Here is a 14,229-nt window from a genome sequence, read left to right as displayed (position 1 = left end):
TTTTTTCAGGGTGTAAGCACGTAAAGGGAATTTTGCTGTTTGGACCTCCAGGCTGCGGTAAAACACTCATGGCCAGGCAGATTGGCAAGATGCTGAATGCCCGTGAGCCAAAGGTGGTCAATGGCCCCGAGATCCTCAACAAGTATGTGGGAGAGTCTGAGGCCAACATCCGCAAACTGTTTGCTGAAGCTGAAGAGGAGCAGAAGAGGGTGAGTCATACCCATGGTTACTTTGGCATACTGTATGTTTGCAATTCCAAAGAATGTGATTAAAAAATAGAGAGCCAACCTGTTTTTTAGCTGGGAGCCAACAGTGGCCTCCATATCATCATCTTTGATGAGCTGGATGCCATCTGCAAGCAGAGAGGCACTGGCGCCAGCAGCACGGGCGTCCACGACACTGTGGTCAACCAGCTACTGTCTAAGATTGATGGCGTGGAGCAACTCAACAACATCCTGGTCATAGGTAAATAATACTGCTTCACCTCGTTATTATGCACCTCACAGCATTATGACACATTATTTAGAATTTAGACACACGTTTAGAATCAGTCTATAAGAGTCTATAAGATAAGATAAGATAAGATAAGATAAGATAAGATAAGATAAGATAAGATAAGATAAGATAAGATAAGATAAGATAAGATAAGATAAGATAAGATAAGATAAGATAAGATAAGATAAGAAAACCTTTAATAGTCCCACAGTGGGGAAATTGCTTCACACAACAGCAAAGTATAGAGCAGAAAATGCAGAGACAGAATAAAAGACAGATAAAGATAGTTTGTGTTGGCACAGTACAATGCAGTACAGTACAGTACAGCGATAGAGTGAGTATGAGGTAATTGGAAGGGTTATTGCACAGTCTGCACAAATGTTGCACATTGTGTAAATATAGAATAGTTATATAATACTGCACCGAGTTTGCACAAACATTGTACAGAGGAGATTACTACGTAACCACTGATGAAGTGGGTGAGTTAATGTAGTGGGAGGTAGTTAGCAGTTCTGATTGTATAGTCAGCAGGTAGGAAAGATCGCAATATCTCTCCCTCACACAGCAAGGGTGGATTAGTCTGTTACTAAAGCTCCTCCTACACCAGAGCAGACAGTGAGTCCTCCAGTGGATGAGAGTCCTGGTCCAGGATGGATGTCAGTTTAGCCAGTTTTTCCTGTTTCTCTGTAGGTATGACCAACAGGCCTGATCTAATAGATGATGCCCTCATGAGGCCTGGCAGGTTTGAGGTGAAAATGGAAATTGGTGAGTGTTTCTTTCTCTTGTCTATTCCTCACAAGTAACATTGCACCTGCTGCTACAGAACAAGCTATCTAAATTTTATAACAACTCCTCCTTTGGCCCTTTCACACCTACACTTTTTTTCTCCCATGCTTCTGCACATGTCCTCCATTCGTGCTTAATAATTGATTCTTTCCCTGACCTCCAGGTCTGCCTGATGAGAAGGGCCGTGTTCAGATCCTCAACATCCACACCAGCAAGATGCGAAGCTTCAACCTTCTTGCTGGTGACGTGGACGTCAAGGAGCTGGCAGCTGAGACCAAGAACTACAGTGGTGCAGAGCTGGAGGGTCTGGTCAGGGCGGCTCAGTCCACTGCCATGAATCGACACATCAAGGTCAGCCCACAGTTGGAAGCACGCAAAGATTGTACCAGGGCCTTTCAAATGTGGTCTGCAACTTTTAATGTGTCCAATTAAACATTTTCTGCCTTTAAGGAAATCTTTTAGCCTTTGAATTATTTCAGCAGCTTGTTTGATTGATTCAGTTACAACCAGTTTACATACTGCAACTCCTAAACCTACAGTAGTTGATGATAGATTAAACAAGCGAAATCAGAAAGCGCTGTGATGTGCGATTAAAAGCTGCGAGATAAAAGGGACATCCTTACAGACCTCTCTTCCTAATATATTTCATCTTACATAAAGAAGTAAATACAACACATTGAACACATACAGTGTTCAGGTCACACAGGGTTCAGCCTTGAAAACAGAATGAGGCAGTTACAGTGTCAATTTGATACAGTTGTGTGTGTAACTGTATTTGTAGGCTACATCTACAGTTGAGGTGGACATGGAGAGGGCGGAGAAGCTGCAGGTCACCAGAGACGACTTCATGGGATCCCTCAACAATGACATAAAACCTGTATGAGTAGTTGTTCTTTGCAGAGCACAATTTCATGCTCTACTGGCATGAACTGACAGAACCTGGTTCCCAACACATCCTTGCTTGTTTTCCAGGCATTTGGTACAAACCAGGAGGATTACTCCAGCTACATAATGAATGGAATCATCAAATGGGGCGACCCGGTCACCCACGTTCTGGATGACGGAGAGTTGCTCGTGCAGCAGACCAAGAACAGTGATCGCACGCCGCTGGTTGCAGTGTTGTTGGAAGGTAAGAGATGAGAAACACAGCTTTTCTCTTGGTCAACAGCTACACATGCAGACAATCAACTGTACTTCCTAATCTCTCCCCTCCGTGCACACAAACACACACAGGCCCCCCCCACAGTGGAAAGACAGCCTTAGCAGCTAAAATTGCAGAGGACTCCCAGTTCCCATTCATTAAGATCTGTTCTCCAGACAAGATGATTGGAAACTCTGAGATCTCCAAGTGCCAGGCAATCAAAAAGGTATGTGCCACACTGTGTTCTAACCCTTAATAGTACTGTACATCAGCAAATGATGAAACACAAAGACACATCTGTTTAACTGCTCAATCCCTGAATCCCCTGTGTGTTTTTTTCATTCATTAATGCCTTCCTACGTTTATTCTGCCCAACACTCACTGCTCCTCTCACTGCGATCCAGGTCTTTGATGATGCTTACAAATCCCAGCTCAGCTGTGTAGTGGTGGATGACATAGAACGTCTCCTGGACTACGTTCCCATCGGTCCTCGTTTCTCCAACCTGGTTCTTCAGGCTCTGCTGGTGCTGCTGAAGAAAGCTCCACCTAAGGTCAGAGCCAATTTCTGTTTGCTCAGTTTTCCTGATTTTTTTCTGTCCCACATACCTTAATTTAAAATATTCAATAAACTGATGTAGTATGTAGCACTGGGTTTAAAGCCCAGGTGCCCTGCCCTTCTATGTGGAGTTTGGTATTATGTATGTTATTCCTGTGTCCAACAAGCAATTATGTTGTTTGGAGGGTCAAAACTTTCCGTAGAATGTGAGAATGATTGTCTGTGTATATATGTGGCCCTGTGATGGACATTATTTGAATGAATTTATTGATAAGGGAATAAAAATCTTATATGCTGTTTGAGTTTTATATTCACGTATTTAAAGCAACCATGTCTCAGATTAAATGAAAATATTACTTAATAACAATGTAACTTAGAACTAAAACACAATTCTTTATTACTTTTATCCCAGTCAAAAGTTTACATACACTAAAATCACTATGCCAATTAGGGAAATCCCAGATGACGAGGTCATCTCTGTGGAGGCTTCTGATAGGTTAACTTAGAGCAATTAGTAGAATTAGTATTAATTAGAATTACTAGATTAATAGAAATAATTTTGTTAGTTGTAGTTGACCTAAAATTTCACGTCTGACAGTGAGGAAAAAAGCACATGTGTGTTTTTATGTAGTGTATGTAACCTTCTGGTTTCAACTGTACATTCTTAGTTCAAAAACGGCATAGTCCAAAACAGCACAGACAGGGAGCAGGCAAGACACAGTCACAATCACAATCAAGAAACAGAGCTGGTACACAGAAGGACTTACTGGAATGAATGCTGGAGAGTTGATACAGGAATGTGGTCAAACAATCTGGCAAAGGGTGATGGCAGACACTGTGCTTAAATACTGAAACTGATTGCAGACTAGATGCAGGTGGAATGAATCACATGACCGAGGCTAAGCTAGACGGAAACTAACAGGCAGGAACAAGGTCAGTATTACAAAGTAAAACAGGAAATGACACATCACAAGATAAGAAACCCCAGAACTAAGACCGGCAGGCACAAAACAGGAAATACCAAAATAATACAGGGAATGGCAAAACATAGGTCTAGGTTGTGACAACTTGTAAATGGATGAGTAAAGAATACACTGACTGCAATGTTTTCTATTTGTATAGGGTCGAAAGCTGCTCATCATTGGCACCACCAGCAGGAAAGATGTGCTGCAGGAGATGGAGATGTTGGATGCCTTCAGCACCACCATCCACATTCCTAACATCTCTACTGGGGAGCAGCTGGTTGATGCTTTAGAGGTAGAAATACATATGCAAACAAGCAGATGTTAAAACATATTTAGTTTTTAGTTTTAGTTTTAAGAATGTGGGGGAAGCAATATTCATTAAAGGAAGTATTAAAAGCCTATCTTCATTTTGCTGCAGGTCTTAAAAGTAGCACTCAAATCCTCTCCCCTTACAAATTTTTGCTGTCTGCAGTTGCTGGGGAGCTTCACAGATAAAGAGCGTGCCAGCATTGCGCATCAGCTCAAAGGAAAGCGGGTGTGGATCGGCATCAAAAAACTTCTAGTGCTCATTGAAATGTCACTGCAGGTACACTACTAGTGTATTTTTCAGATTTTAAGTTTTTCAAAAAAACACCAACATGAAAAGTGGAAATATTACTTGCAGCTGGTTGCTAAGACAAGTTAATCATTAGCTATAAAGGGTATTTATATATTTATTAGTTATTAGTTGGTTTTTAGAAGGTTTTGATAGGTCAGTCAAGAAAATCTCTCTGTCCTACCCAAATATAACCAGCCTGCTGTTCTTTTTGTACATTGTACAGATTTCTAGACTTCTTAGACTTATTATCTATATAAAGACTTTAGTGCCCATCAGTAGTAGCATCAAAAACTGCAGTATCTCTTTTTTTCTCTCCCTTTCCTCCTGCTGCCTATCACCCTTCCTGTACTCTAGATGGAACCAGATTATAGAGTGAGCAAGTTCCTGTCTCTGCTCAGAAATGAGGGAGCGTGAGTACAGCAGCTCTGCACCCATCAGCATCACATCCCCTTTGTTCTGTTTATAATATTGTCACTCATCAGCTTGTATCCTTTGAACCATTCAGTTGTTTCCCCTGACATTACAGTACAGCACTGAGGCTCTGGTATTGCTTCATTACATTGAGTATTATAGCAATAAATATAGCTATAGAATATGTGGTTATGTACAGGACATCAAAGTGTGGGGCCAAAATAATTGTTTTCCTACCAAAGTGAGGACATTTTGGTTCAGTCCTCATGTCTTTGAAGGCCTGTTTAAAGGTTAATATGTGGTTTTAGGACTGAGGTTAGAATTGAGTTTTGGTTCCGATTAGAGCAACGGTTAGACGTCTGCCTTTAGTTGTGATAGTTAGGATAAGGGGGTAGGGAAGGCATTATGTCAATGGAGGTCCTCACCTCGATGTAAGTGCAAGGGTGTGTGTCTTTGTGAGTCTGTGTAAATACTAATGAATATAAAGATGTATTATTGCAATAAAGCTATATTAACAGCTATATTTTGCAATTACCAGGTTGAATGAAGGCGATCAAATCCGAATTTAAGGTGTTGGTCACTCTCTCTGTGCTCTGGTAAGGTGAACAACCAAGGCTCGTGAGGTTAGAGCCTTCAAGTGGCTATTAGATGTGTTACCTTTTCAGGGATTCTGATGGCTCTAGTATTTGGAAATAACTAGTTGTTGTGTTATAGCGTTATAGTGTGTAGTATATTTTAAAACGTAGTAATATTGGTTGTGCATCAATACTTGCTCTAAAGTTAGCTAATAGCAAATCAACCTATGAAGGTTTGTTTTATGTCCTACAGACACGGTATTATTTTAATTTATTTTATGATATACAGTATAAAGACCTGACATGCAATTATAAATGTCATGAAGACATTTGACCCTCTCTCTTTTTTAAATTCACAGTACTGTACATGAATGAGTCAAGTTGGTTCATTCAGCTTTTAATTTTCAAACAATTATTGTATTTATTGTGTGTTGAGCATATTTTAGTTTTTTGCCTTGGGTTTCATTGTTAGCCTTGCAGCATCACAGATTTTACAGTGTGTGTGTGTGAGCGGGTGCGAGGAGATGTAGGACCCACATGCACAGCAGGAGACAGGACTTGAATGAATATTCATTTTAATGCTGACAGATCCAAAAATAGTAGGCAGAACTTAGGGTTAGACAGTCAATGGCAAATCTATACACAGGCTGAAGTACCCACAAGGACTGGGCAAAAACAAGATCAGGACAGGCAAGAACAGAACCGGTAAGAAAAGCTGGCTGATGTAAACACGAGAACAGAACAGACAACAACAACAAACAAGAAACAGCTGAGGCAAGGACATGACAGGGATGACAAGTAGGAACTAAACATGACAGAACAAAAAACGGAAATGGTAGAAAATAAAACAGAAAACGGCAAAAAATGTTGACCAGAGATACAGAGCTATGACAGAGTGTAGCATTAGAAAATATACCAGTTCTGATTATGTTAATGTTTCTCATCACTAACACTGGATCCTTTCCATCTCTACCATTGTTCCTCTGCATCATGGACATGGCATAAATCATTTCCTGAGTGTGACAAGCTAGTTTAAGCAACAACTGCAATCATTATTAAATCATCATTATATTTAGAAAAGATTTTAGTGTGACAGGTGTAACCATTTTTACATCCCAAAAATGGTAATTTCTAATCAAATTGGTGGATTGACACAATGAAACGTCTTCATAAACCTCCACCAAAGATTAGCTGCCAATAAAAAGAGTTGTGTTCGCCATGGCTGAGAATGTGCACAGACACATTGTGAGAAAGTTATATCAACTATCAAACAAACTATCACATGCTGACAACTCTTTTTTTCCTCCTTGTTTTACCAGTGACCGCAGCTTTTATGAGTAAAGAAGCTGAAGAAAATGATGCAGGCATCTCAGTGTCATCAAACCATCCACAGGTCCAAATGAGAAAGAGGAGAAGAGGAACGATCTTCCTCTCATCTAGTCACCCACTGATTCAGCTGTCTATGTATTTAAATGTAATCCTGGCTCAACACAAGAACATAAAAGACCAGTTAATTTCAGCATGTTTCTATAAGCAGTGTCACCGTGTCACTTGATAACTTGCTAATCATCTATTGAAATATCACAGCAAACCACTGAAAGTCGTACTGTTACAAATCTGTTATATAATATAATAGATATTTGTAAAAAAGTGTTGTTTTGTGCACTGTGCGTAAAAAAGATATTGTGTATGTTTTTAGCTAGTAGTATTTGTTGCAAAACTCTTGTCGTGCTCAAGGTAGTAAGTATTAGTGCACTTTATGTATTCTCACAAATAATAGTGGTACTTCCAAGAGTGACATAATTCTGAAGCTTTTAAAAATGTGAGAGGCTTTTATTGAGTGTAAAACAGAAGTTGTTCCATGTGTAAATGTAATCCCTTTAAATATACAGTATGTTCATGTTTTGTATATAGTATATATAGACAAGATGCAGTATATTATTAATTATAAATTAAATGCTGAGTCTTAATTTTATTTAGTACAATATCAGTGTGTTCTTCTTCCCTCCGGAGATATTGATTTTATCAGGTTACTGTACTGTAATAGTGAAAGTAAAATTTGGATTGTTGGCCTGTCTGTGTTGCAAACAGTACAGTAAGGTGTAGCAACTGTAGTCACCAGTGTTAAAAAGAAATGTAAGAATTATATATTCTGCACTTTTAACATGACTCAAAAAAAACTTAGGACACATACAGTCCTAATCACAAATGTCCTTTGTGTAAACTTCAGCTTGTTTCTAAATGTGTGCATGTCTGAGGGGAACTAAATGCTGCATGTGTCCACAATGAATGCTGTGTGTGCTAGCAGTTGATGATTTTGAGTGTGACTGTGTGTGTGTGTGTGTGTGTGTGTGTGTGTGTGTGTGTGTGTGTGTGTGTGTGTGTGTGTGTGTGTGTGTGTGTGCATTCAAATGTAGACAGTTGTGATTCATTTATGGGTTCATGACACATTTTCATTGCTTATTGCTTAAGATTTTTATTTTGGTCTGAGCACAGATGATGATGATGCACGTATGCACGGTTGTGTACATGTGCAACTATTTCTTTGTATAGACAAATTTAATTCAGTACCACCACGACATTCTTCAAATGGCTGTTGGAGGGTTTAGACCAGCTTTTGAATTACGTTTAGAAATTGTCTGACCAAAATTCTGGCCAAAATAATTGTTTTCCTACCAAAGCATTTTGAAAAAGTGAGGACATTTTGGTTCAGTCCTCATGTCTTTGAAGGCCTGTTTGAGGGTTAAGATGTGGTTTTAGGGCTGAGGTTTGAATTAAGTTTTGGTTCCGATTAGAGCAAGGGTTGGATGTCTGCCTTTAGTTGTGATAATAAGGGGGTAGGGAAGGCATTATGTCAATGGAGGTCCTCTCCTCGATGTGAGTGCAAGGGTGTGTGTATTTGTGAGTCTGTGTAAATACTAATGAATATAAAAATGTATTATTGCAATAAAAAGCACAGATACATTCAAAAGACCCTTGTAGTTCCTTGTTTGGTCCTTTTTTATTCATAGATGGATCAGTGTTTAGTTGTGTTAATGTCAAAATTCAGAATTGCTATTATTATCACGTTGATTCTTTAAAAACATAGAAAGTAGCATCTTTTGTTTCATGAGAAATTTGTGTGACAAGTGAGCGTTTTTCGTTATCCAGATGTGTCATTGACAGGTTAACTAAAAAACCATAGTAGCTTCTGGGTGCTTCTACGTTTTTTTCTTAATCAGAGGCAAACAACAGGAGATAAACAAGCCAGTGTGGTTCTGAGAAAGGATGAAATAGTCAAATGTCAAATGTGAGCCTAGGGAATGAACAGCTGCAGTCAAAACTTATCACCAACAGTTCTCATAGCTGAAATAATGAAATTACAATCCATCATTTTACATTTTATTAGGAAAAGTATATATATATATATATAAATGCCCCCCTGATAAGCTGCTAACATCAAAACGTTGACTACGACAAAAAAGTAAAAAAAACAAGACCAAAATAAAAAGTTAAAAAAGATCAAAGTTTACCAAAATAAAACAATAACAAAGATTAAGATGACAAAAAGCTGACTAACCTTTTATTTTGAAAAGATTTTGGAGGAAGTGCCTGTGGATAACCGCTAATCTGTAAAATAGTCTTAACTACTGTAGTTATAATTAACCAGTCAAAACCAAAAATTTTTCTAATAAGGTCAATAAATTGAATACTGTAAGTGGAGCTGTAATTTTGTTGTTAAGTGTTTCATATTGTAATGAAAATATAAGAAGGGTAACAGTCCAGTGTAAGCTACACTGTAGGTATGTTTTATTTTGTATTAATTAGTCTTTACTGTTGTAAGGTTAGGATAATTTTTGTTTAATTATTTTTTTTATCTTCTTCATAAACACATAGTCCATTATATGATCACATTATAGACAGTTGTGAACTATGTATGGTTAATCTTGAGAAGCGCAGAGGATTTCCCGACAGACGGAGCGCATACGAGCAGATTGCCCACAGCACATGATCCATTTTACCTTTTTAATCCCTTGTGAAACTACAGTTGCTGAATAAACCTGCTGTTACCAACATCCAGAGCAGCTCCGAGTGGTCATTCGCAAAGAAAAGAAAAGAGACAGACAGAGGACATGACACCAGAGGTCACACTTGCACGACGCTGATCTCATCTTGCCAAATAAGAAATTAACCCCCCATGTTGCATTGCTTGACTGAAACTGCATGTAATTTTATGATAGTAATTCATAATTAATGATTTCAGATTTGTTTGAAAATTTGCTCAGTTTATGCAGTTAAGGGCCTAAATGGTGTAATTTTGACTTGAGCTTGAATGAGCTGAGGTAGAAAAGAAAAATACACAACTTTACCAAATTGTATGCCATATGCATGAAAAAAGACAAAATTATCAAAAAGCAGTAGAATGCAAAACGTTAAATTTGCTTTACGTTTACGGAGGGTTAAATACTTTTCAATTTGTTTCGATGCGAAATGGATGTCGTCCGAGGCAAAATATTCTAAACTGTGTCTGTGTGAAGTTTAATAAAAAGAAACAATTTCCGATTGTTTAGATTTGTCATTTCAAAGAGCCAAGTCTACAGCTTTTTACTGGATGGTAACGCCTTTACATTTTTAATTTAAATTAAGCAGAGGGCAGTTCACTGGAAACTAAAACCGATCAAATAAACAGTTCATATACAGTGTTATTTTAGATTTTTTAAATACAGATAAGCCATTTTGATTATGTATAAAATTTGTAATGTATCTCCAGGAGGTGGTAGTAACGCTGTTGAAATTTAGTCCAAAAGTCCAGACAAAATATCAAAAAGCAGTAGAATGCAAAACGTTAAATTTGCTTTACATTTACGGAGGGTTAAAGACCTTCCAATTTGTTTTGATGCGAAACGGATGAACTTCGCCTTTAAACTCGCTGGCTCTCGTTGATTATGTAACTCTCGCGACAGTTCACCTCTCCCGCCGGTGGAGGACGCTGCAGAGAGCGGTGAGGCAACGTTGCCCCCGGCGGCTGTTCTGCTTGTGACCCGCATTCACCCGTAGTGTACAGGCAGTGGAGTTAAGGAGGAGTGGGCCGAGCACATAGAGCTAATAAACACAAGTCTAGTTGCCCTGCAAAGCGTGGCAATGGCTTTGGCCGTCCCGGGAAGACGCGTCGCTCCAGTTCCCACATACCTGACACCACCGGGAGAGTGGAAGCTCCGCTTGCTGACAAGGTAAGCCGTCGACACTCGCTCCCACTCTTGCGCGTTTTGTTCACGTGTTAATCCCTGTGGTCTTGCTCAAGGGGTTTATGTTACGACACCGAGGCCGAGTTCTGAGTTTAACACCGTATTTAAATCCGGAGAAGGCTGCTTCACCGGGGACGCGGCGGTGCAAGGTGAGAGCTGTCCTCACGTCAACCCTGCACTCCGCCGACCGGGAACCGTATGGCCCGCATAGGTAGTAATAACGTCTGAGGCAAAATATTCTAAACTGTCTGTGTGAAGTTTAATAAGAAACGATTTCCGATTGTTTAGATTTGTCATTTCAAAGCGCCAGGTCTACAGCTTTTTACTGGATGGTAACGCCTTTACATTTTTAATTTAAATTAAGCAGAGGGCAGTTGTGGTGGAATTTTCCATAAAGAAGTAGATGAGAGAGAGTTGTCCTTTTGTGCAATTTATTGAAATAATAAAGAAAATAAAAATAATGGGGAAAGCAAATAAAAAGCATGGATGTTGATCGTGCACATCAACAAACCAAAAACCAGCTGGGGAGATCATTGCACACACCACGAAGGTGTGTTGCAAAGAGCCCACGATCCTCAAGTTGCTTCTGCCTTTTAGCTTCTCTGTCCGACTAGGGTGGAATGTCTTTCTAACCCAATCAAATTACATGCACCATCTCCTCCCTGTCGCAGTGTGTGTGAAGATTTTTACTTTCTCACACCTGCATCGCTGACGTCCAACTATCTGTGAGAAAGGAGCACCAAGTCTCAACAGACAGAGACACAACTCCCCGACCTTGGGTTTGGGAGCTAGAGTTGAGAGTCTATCAGGCAGAGACAACCATTGAACAATGTAGGTCAAATGTCAAATGCATACAGTAAGACAAAACATAAGATATTAATTGCAGAACATAAGTCATAACTCGTATAATAACTGCATAGAAATGCATAGAAATAAGGAAGACACATAAAAATAAGGAAGAGACAATTTTTCCCATAACACTCCCCCCTTTTGATTACACATTAATCAAACCATAAAGGAATAAAAATTGTCAACATCACATTCTGTAATAATAAAAGATCCTTGCAAATGAAACAATAAGGGTATTAACTCATCAAGATTCAAAATACACCTTCACATAAAATGCAAGTAACTAAGGGACAAAAGGTTGGGAGCTGTTTTTGGTGGGTAGTTATACAAGAATAACTTCTGTATCGGCATGTGAAGAAAATGAGCCCATACCATCGTCAAAGTCATTAAGTGAGTTAGAGTTGGGGTTTTTGAACATAGTGCATTGTGTCATCTCATACGAGTGTTGCTGAGGTCGCACGCATGATGAGACCTTTAACCAGCGGGATAACGCAAAAACCAAACAAGAGAATCACAGCCATCTCAATGATAAAGGAAACAGCTGCGGACATGAGAACAGATTTCCATTTTCCAGACATTTCGTCTAGCCAATTCCAAGAGGAAGAATCTATACCAGAGTTAGCTGAGATTCTGAAGGCCGTGTAGCGCCTTCGCCACAATACCATTAGAATCAGTGTTATTCAGGATGTAAGTACAACATGCCTCTCCAAACATAACACAAACGCCTCTTTTCTCTGCTAACGTGTCTATGGCCATTCAATTGTAATGTAATAAAGACAATTAATGTATGATAGCTATAGGTTTCCGGTGGGGTTCTGTTTCATATATTCTTAAGATAGATTTAATGCTTTCGGATCTTTAATTGTACATTTGCGTCTAGAGCGAATAGGAGATTCAGGGATTTAACCAGAATGATGATGCGTTTTGTCTCATAACCTCTGTCATCTGTAGATGAAGGATAAAAACTAATTGTAGCAGTGAATAAGTGATTGTGAGCAAATTAAACACCAAATCAACTTTAGGATATTTAAACTCAGTGTTGTGAATTATGTGAAATTTTCTCATTCAAAAATAGTGTGTAAAGTTACAAGGAAACATCATATGATAAAGGCAATAATCAGAGTAACATAAAATGTCCAATGCAACAAGGTTACAATTGATGTCTTGTAACAATCTGCTTCTTCCTGTTGAACAGTAGCGTTAGATTGTTTCCAACCTGTGTGTTGATGTATTGCCAGTTCGTTGGAGTTCTTCAGGTTGTGATCAGCTGATCACAGAGACACTTGGGATTCGTTATCACCGTCAGGTTTCCTCCCAATGTCGTCTGAGTCACTGTCACTCCCGTGATGTGAAGAGTCTACACGTCGTCCAGCGTCGGCAACTCAAGGCTGCTCGTGTGTGTGTTTTCTCAGGAGCGTGTGTGTAGATATATGGTCTGATAGTGTGATTCACCGGCGCAGCTTCAGGCGGCGCTTGGCTCACACCTTTAGCTGAACGGTCAACGCAGCCTCGCCTCAGTGCGTGTGTGAGCACAGCGAGGGTCGTCCTTCTTAGTTCTTTTCGTCAGTGGTGGTTTTCTCGTGTGGTGTAGATGGAGGGTCGTCTGTCGGATCCGGGACCTTCCTGGATGGAGTTGATCCAAGTCGCTCTTTCTGCGATATTCACAGCCGTGTGGGTCGTCAGAAGGACCTGGAAGGGGCCTCGCCACTGTTTTGAGTCCCAATGCTTCCTCCTGAACTCCTTAACGATCGCCAGTGCCCTGGTTGGATGGTGTAATGGTCCTGTCGCCTGTTTTCACCTGTTGGAAATCTGAATTGTGGGGAAAAGGTGTTTGGGCGGCACGGCTGCCATCAGGCCCAAACCAGACTCCATGGCTACAGGTGGAACCATTCGTCAGCCAGAGTCGGTGTTCCTGTGAGGTAGAAAATGTTTAAAGCACAGGGAGAGAGGAAGGAAAGGATAGAGAGAGTTGGAGAGAGGGAACAAGGATCAGGAGAGGGAGGGGTTGTTGGGCAGCGACCTTCGCAGCAGCGTCTGCAGCTGCATGTCGGCACAAACAAAGTCGTCACTGATGTTGGACAGTTACAAACAGCATTAGCTGTAGGCAGCAGGACAGCGTCCTGCAAAGCAGAACCTTATCATGATGTAAGATAGGTTTGCAATCAGACTTTAAAGCTTCCCATGCTTCCACAGAGAACCAACGTGTGACAAGCATCTGTGAGTCTGTAGATGGTAACAGTCTCTCCTTCTGCTAGTTTACTAGCTTCAGTCAACGCGATCAACTCTGCAGCCTGAGCAGAGTAGTGTCTTAGCAAAGAGCCAGACTTCAAGACGACCTCTTGATAATAACGTTCAGCATGTTGAGTAAGGTGGTGTTGCATCTAAGCCATCAGGCTGTAGAAAGATGTGATCTATTCCAAAAGAATCAAAGACAGTATGAGGACAAAAGAACAGAAGTCGTACAACCTGATTTCTCATCCACTGTTTGAGTGAAAGGTCACGTAGGGTCAGATCAGGAAGACCCAAAGTAGGAGCCAACTGAAGAGCAAGCATGAGGTCAGTGAACGTTGTTCAGCCTCAGACGTCCACGTGAGACAAGAAGTGGACGATGAAGATGCCTGCATCAGA

At 40.2% G+C, this 14,229-nt stretch overlaps 2 protein-coding genes across 11 annotated transcripts in view; both read left to right on the top strand.

The window, feature by feature from the left end:
* The window catches only part of nsfa (N-ethylmaleimide-sensitive factor a), a 63,815-nt gene extending 55,315 nt beyond the window's left edge, over positions 1–8,500 (top strand). The window contains exons 9-20 of one of the 2 annotated variants that reach the window (XM_029159365.3): positions 10–209; positions 300–465; positions 1,186–1,260; positions 1,445–1,632; positions 2,063–2,158; positions 2,254–2,410; positions 2,515–2,648; positions 2,827–2,973; positions 4,101–4,235; positions 4,416–4,529; positions 4,896–4,951; positions 6,847–8,500. In XM_029159365.3, coding sequence (XP_029015198.1) covers positions 10–209; positions 300–465; positions 1,186–1,260; positions 1,445–1,632; positions 2,063–2,158; positions 2,254–2,410; positions 2,515–2,648; positions 2,827–2,973; positions 4,101–4,235; positions 4,416–4,529; positions 4,896–4,951; positions 6,847–6,868 — 1,490 coding nt within the window. In that variant the 3' untranslated portion in view covers positions 6,869–8,500. The other variant, XM_055510677.1, reaches the window with a different exon arrangement.
* Positions 8,501–10,204: 1,704 nt separating this feature from the next.
* The window catches only part of LOC114860635 (thyroid hormone receptor alpha), a 184,437-nt gene continuing 180,412 nt past the window's right edge, over positions 10,205–14,229 (top strand). For 3 of the 9 annotated variants that reach the window (XR_008695289.1, XR_003786646.2, XM_029159377.2), the window contains exon 1: positions 10,449–10,737. Coding sequence is in view for 2 of the 9 variants with exons in the window: in XM_029159377.2 (XP_029015210.1) it covers positions 10,649–10,737 (89 nt within the window). In the remaining 7 variants the exon portion in view is untranslated. Of the gene's footprint in view, positions 10,738–10,808; positions 10,902–14,229 lie in introns of all 9 variants that reach the window. The other 6 variants (XM_055510678.1, XM_055510679.1, XM_055510682.1 and 3 more) reach the window with 5 other exon arrangements.

The sequence above is a fragment of the Betta splendens genome, chromosome 8 (genome assembly GCF_900634795.4).
Source record: "Betta splendens chromosome 8, fBetSpl5.4, whole genome shotgun sequence".
Lineage (NCBI taxonomy): Eukaryota > Metazoa > Chordata > Actinopteri > Anabantiformes > Osphronemidae > Betta > Betta splendens.
This window is presented reverse-complemented; position numbering and strand designations above follow the sequence as displayed.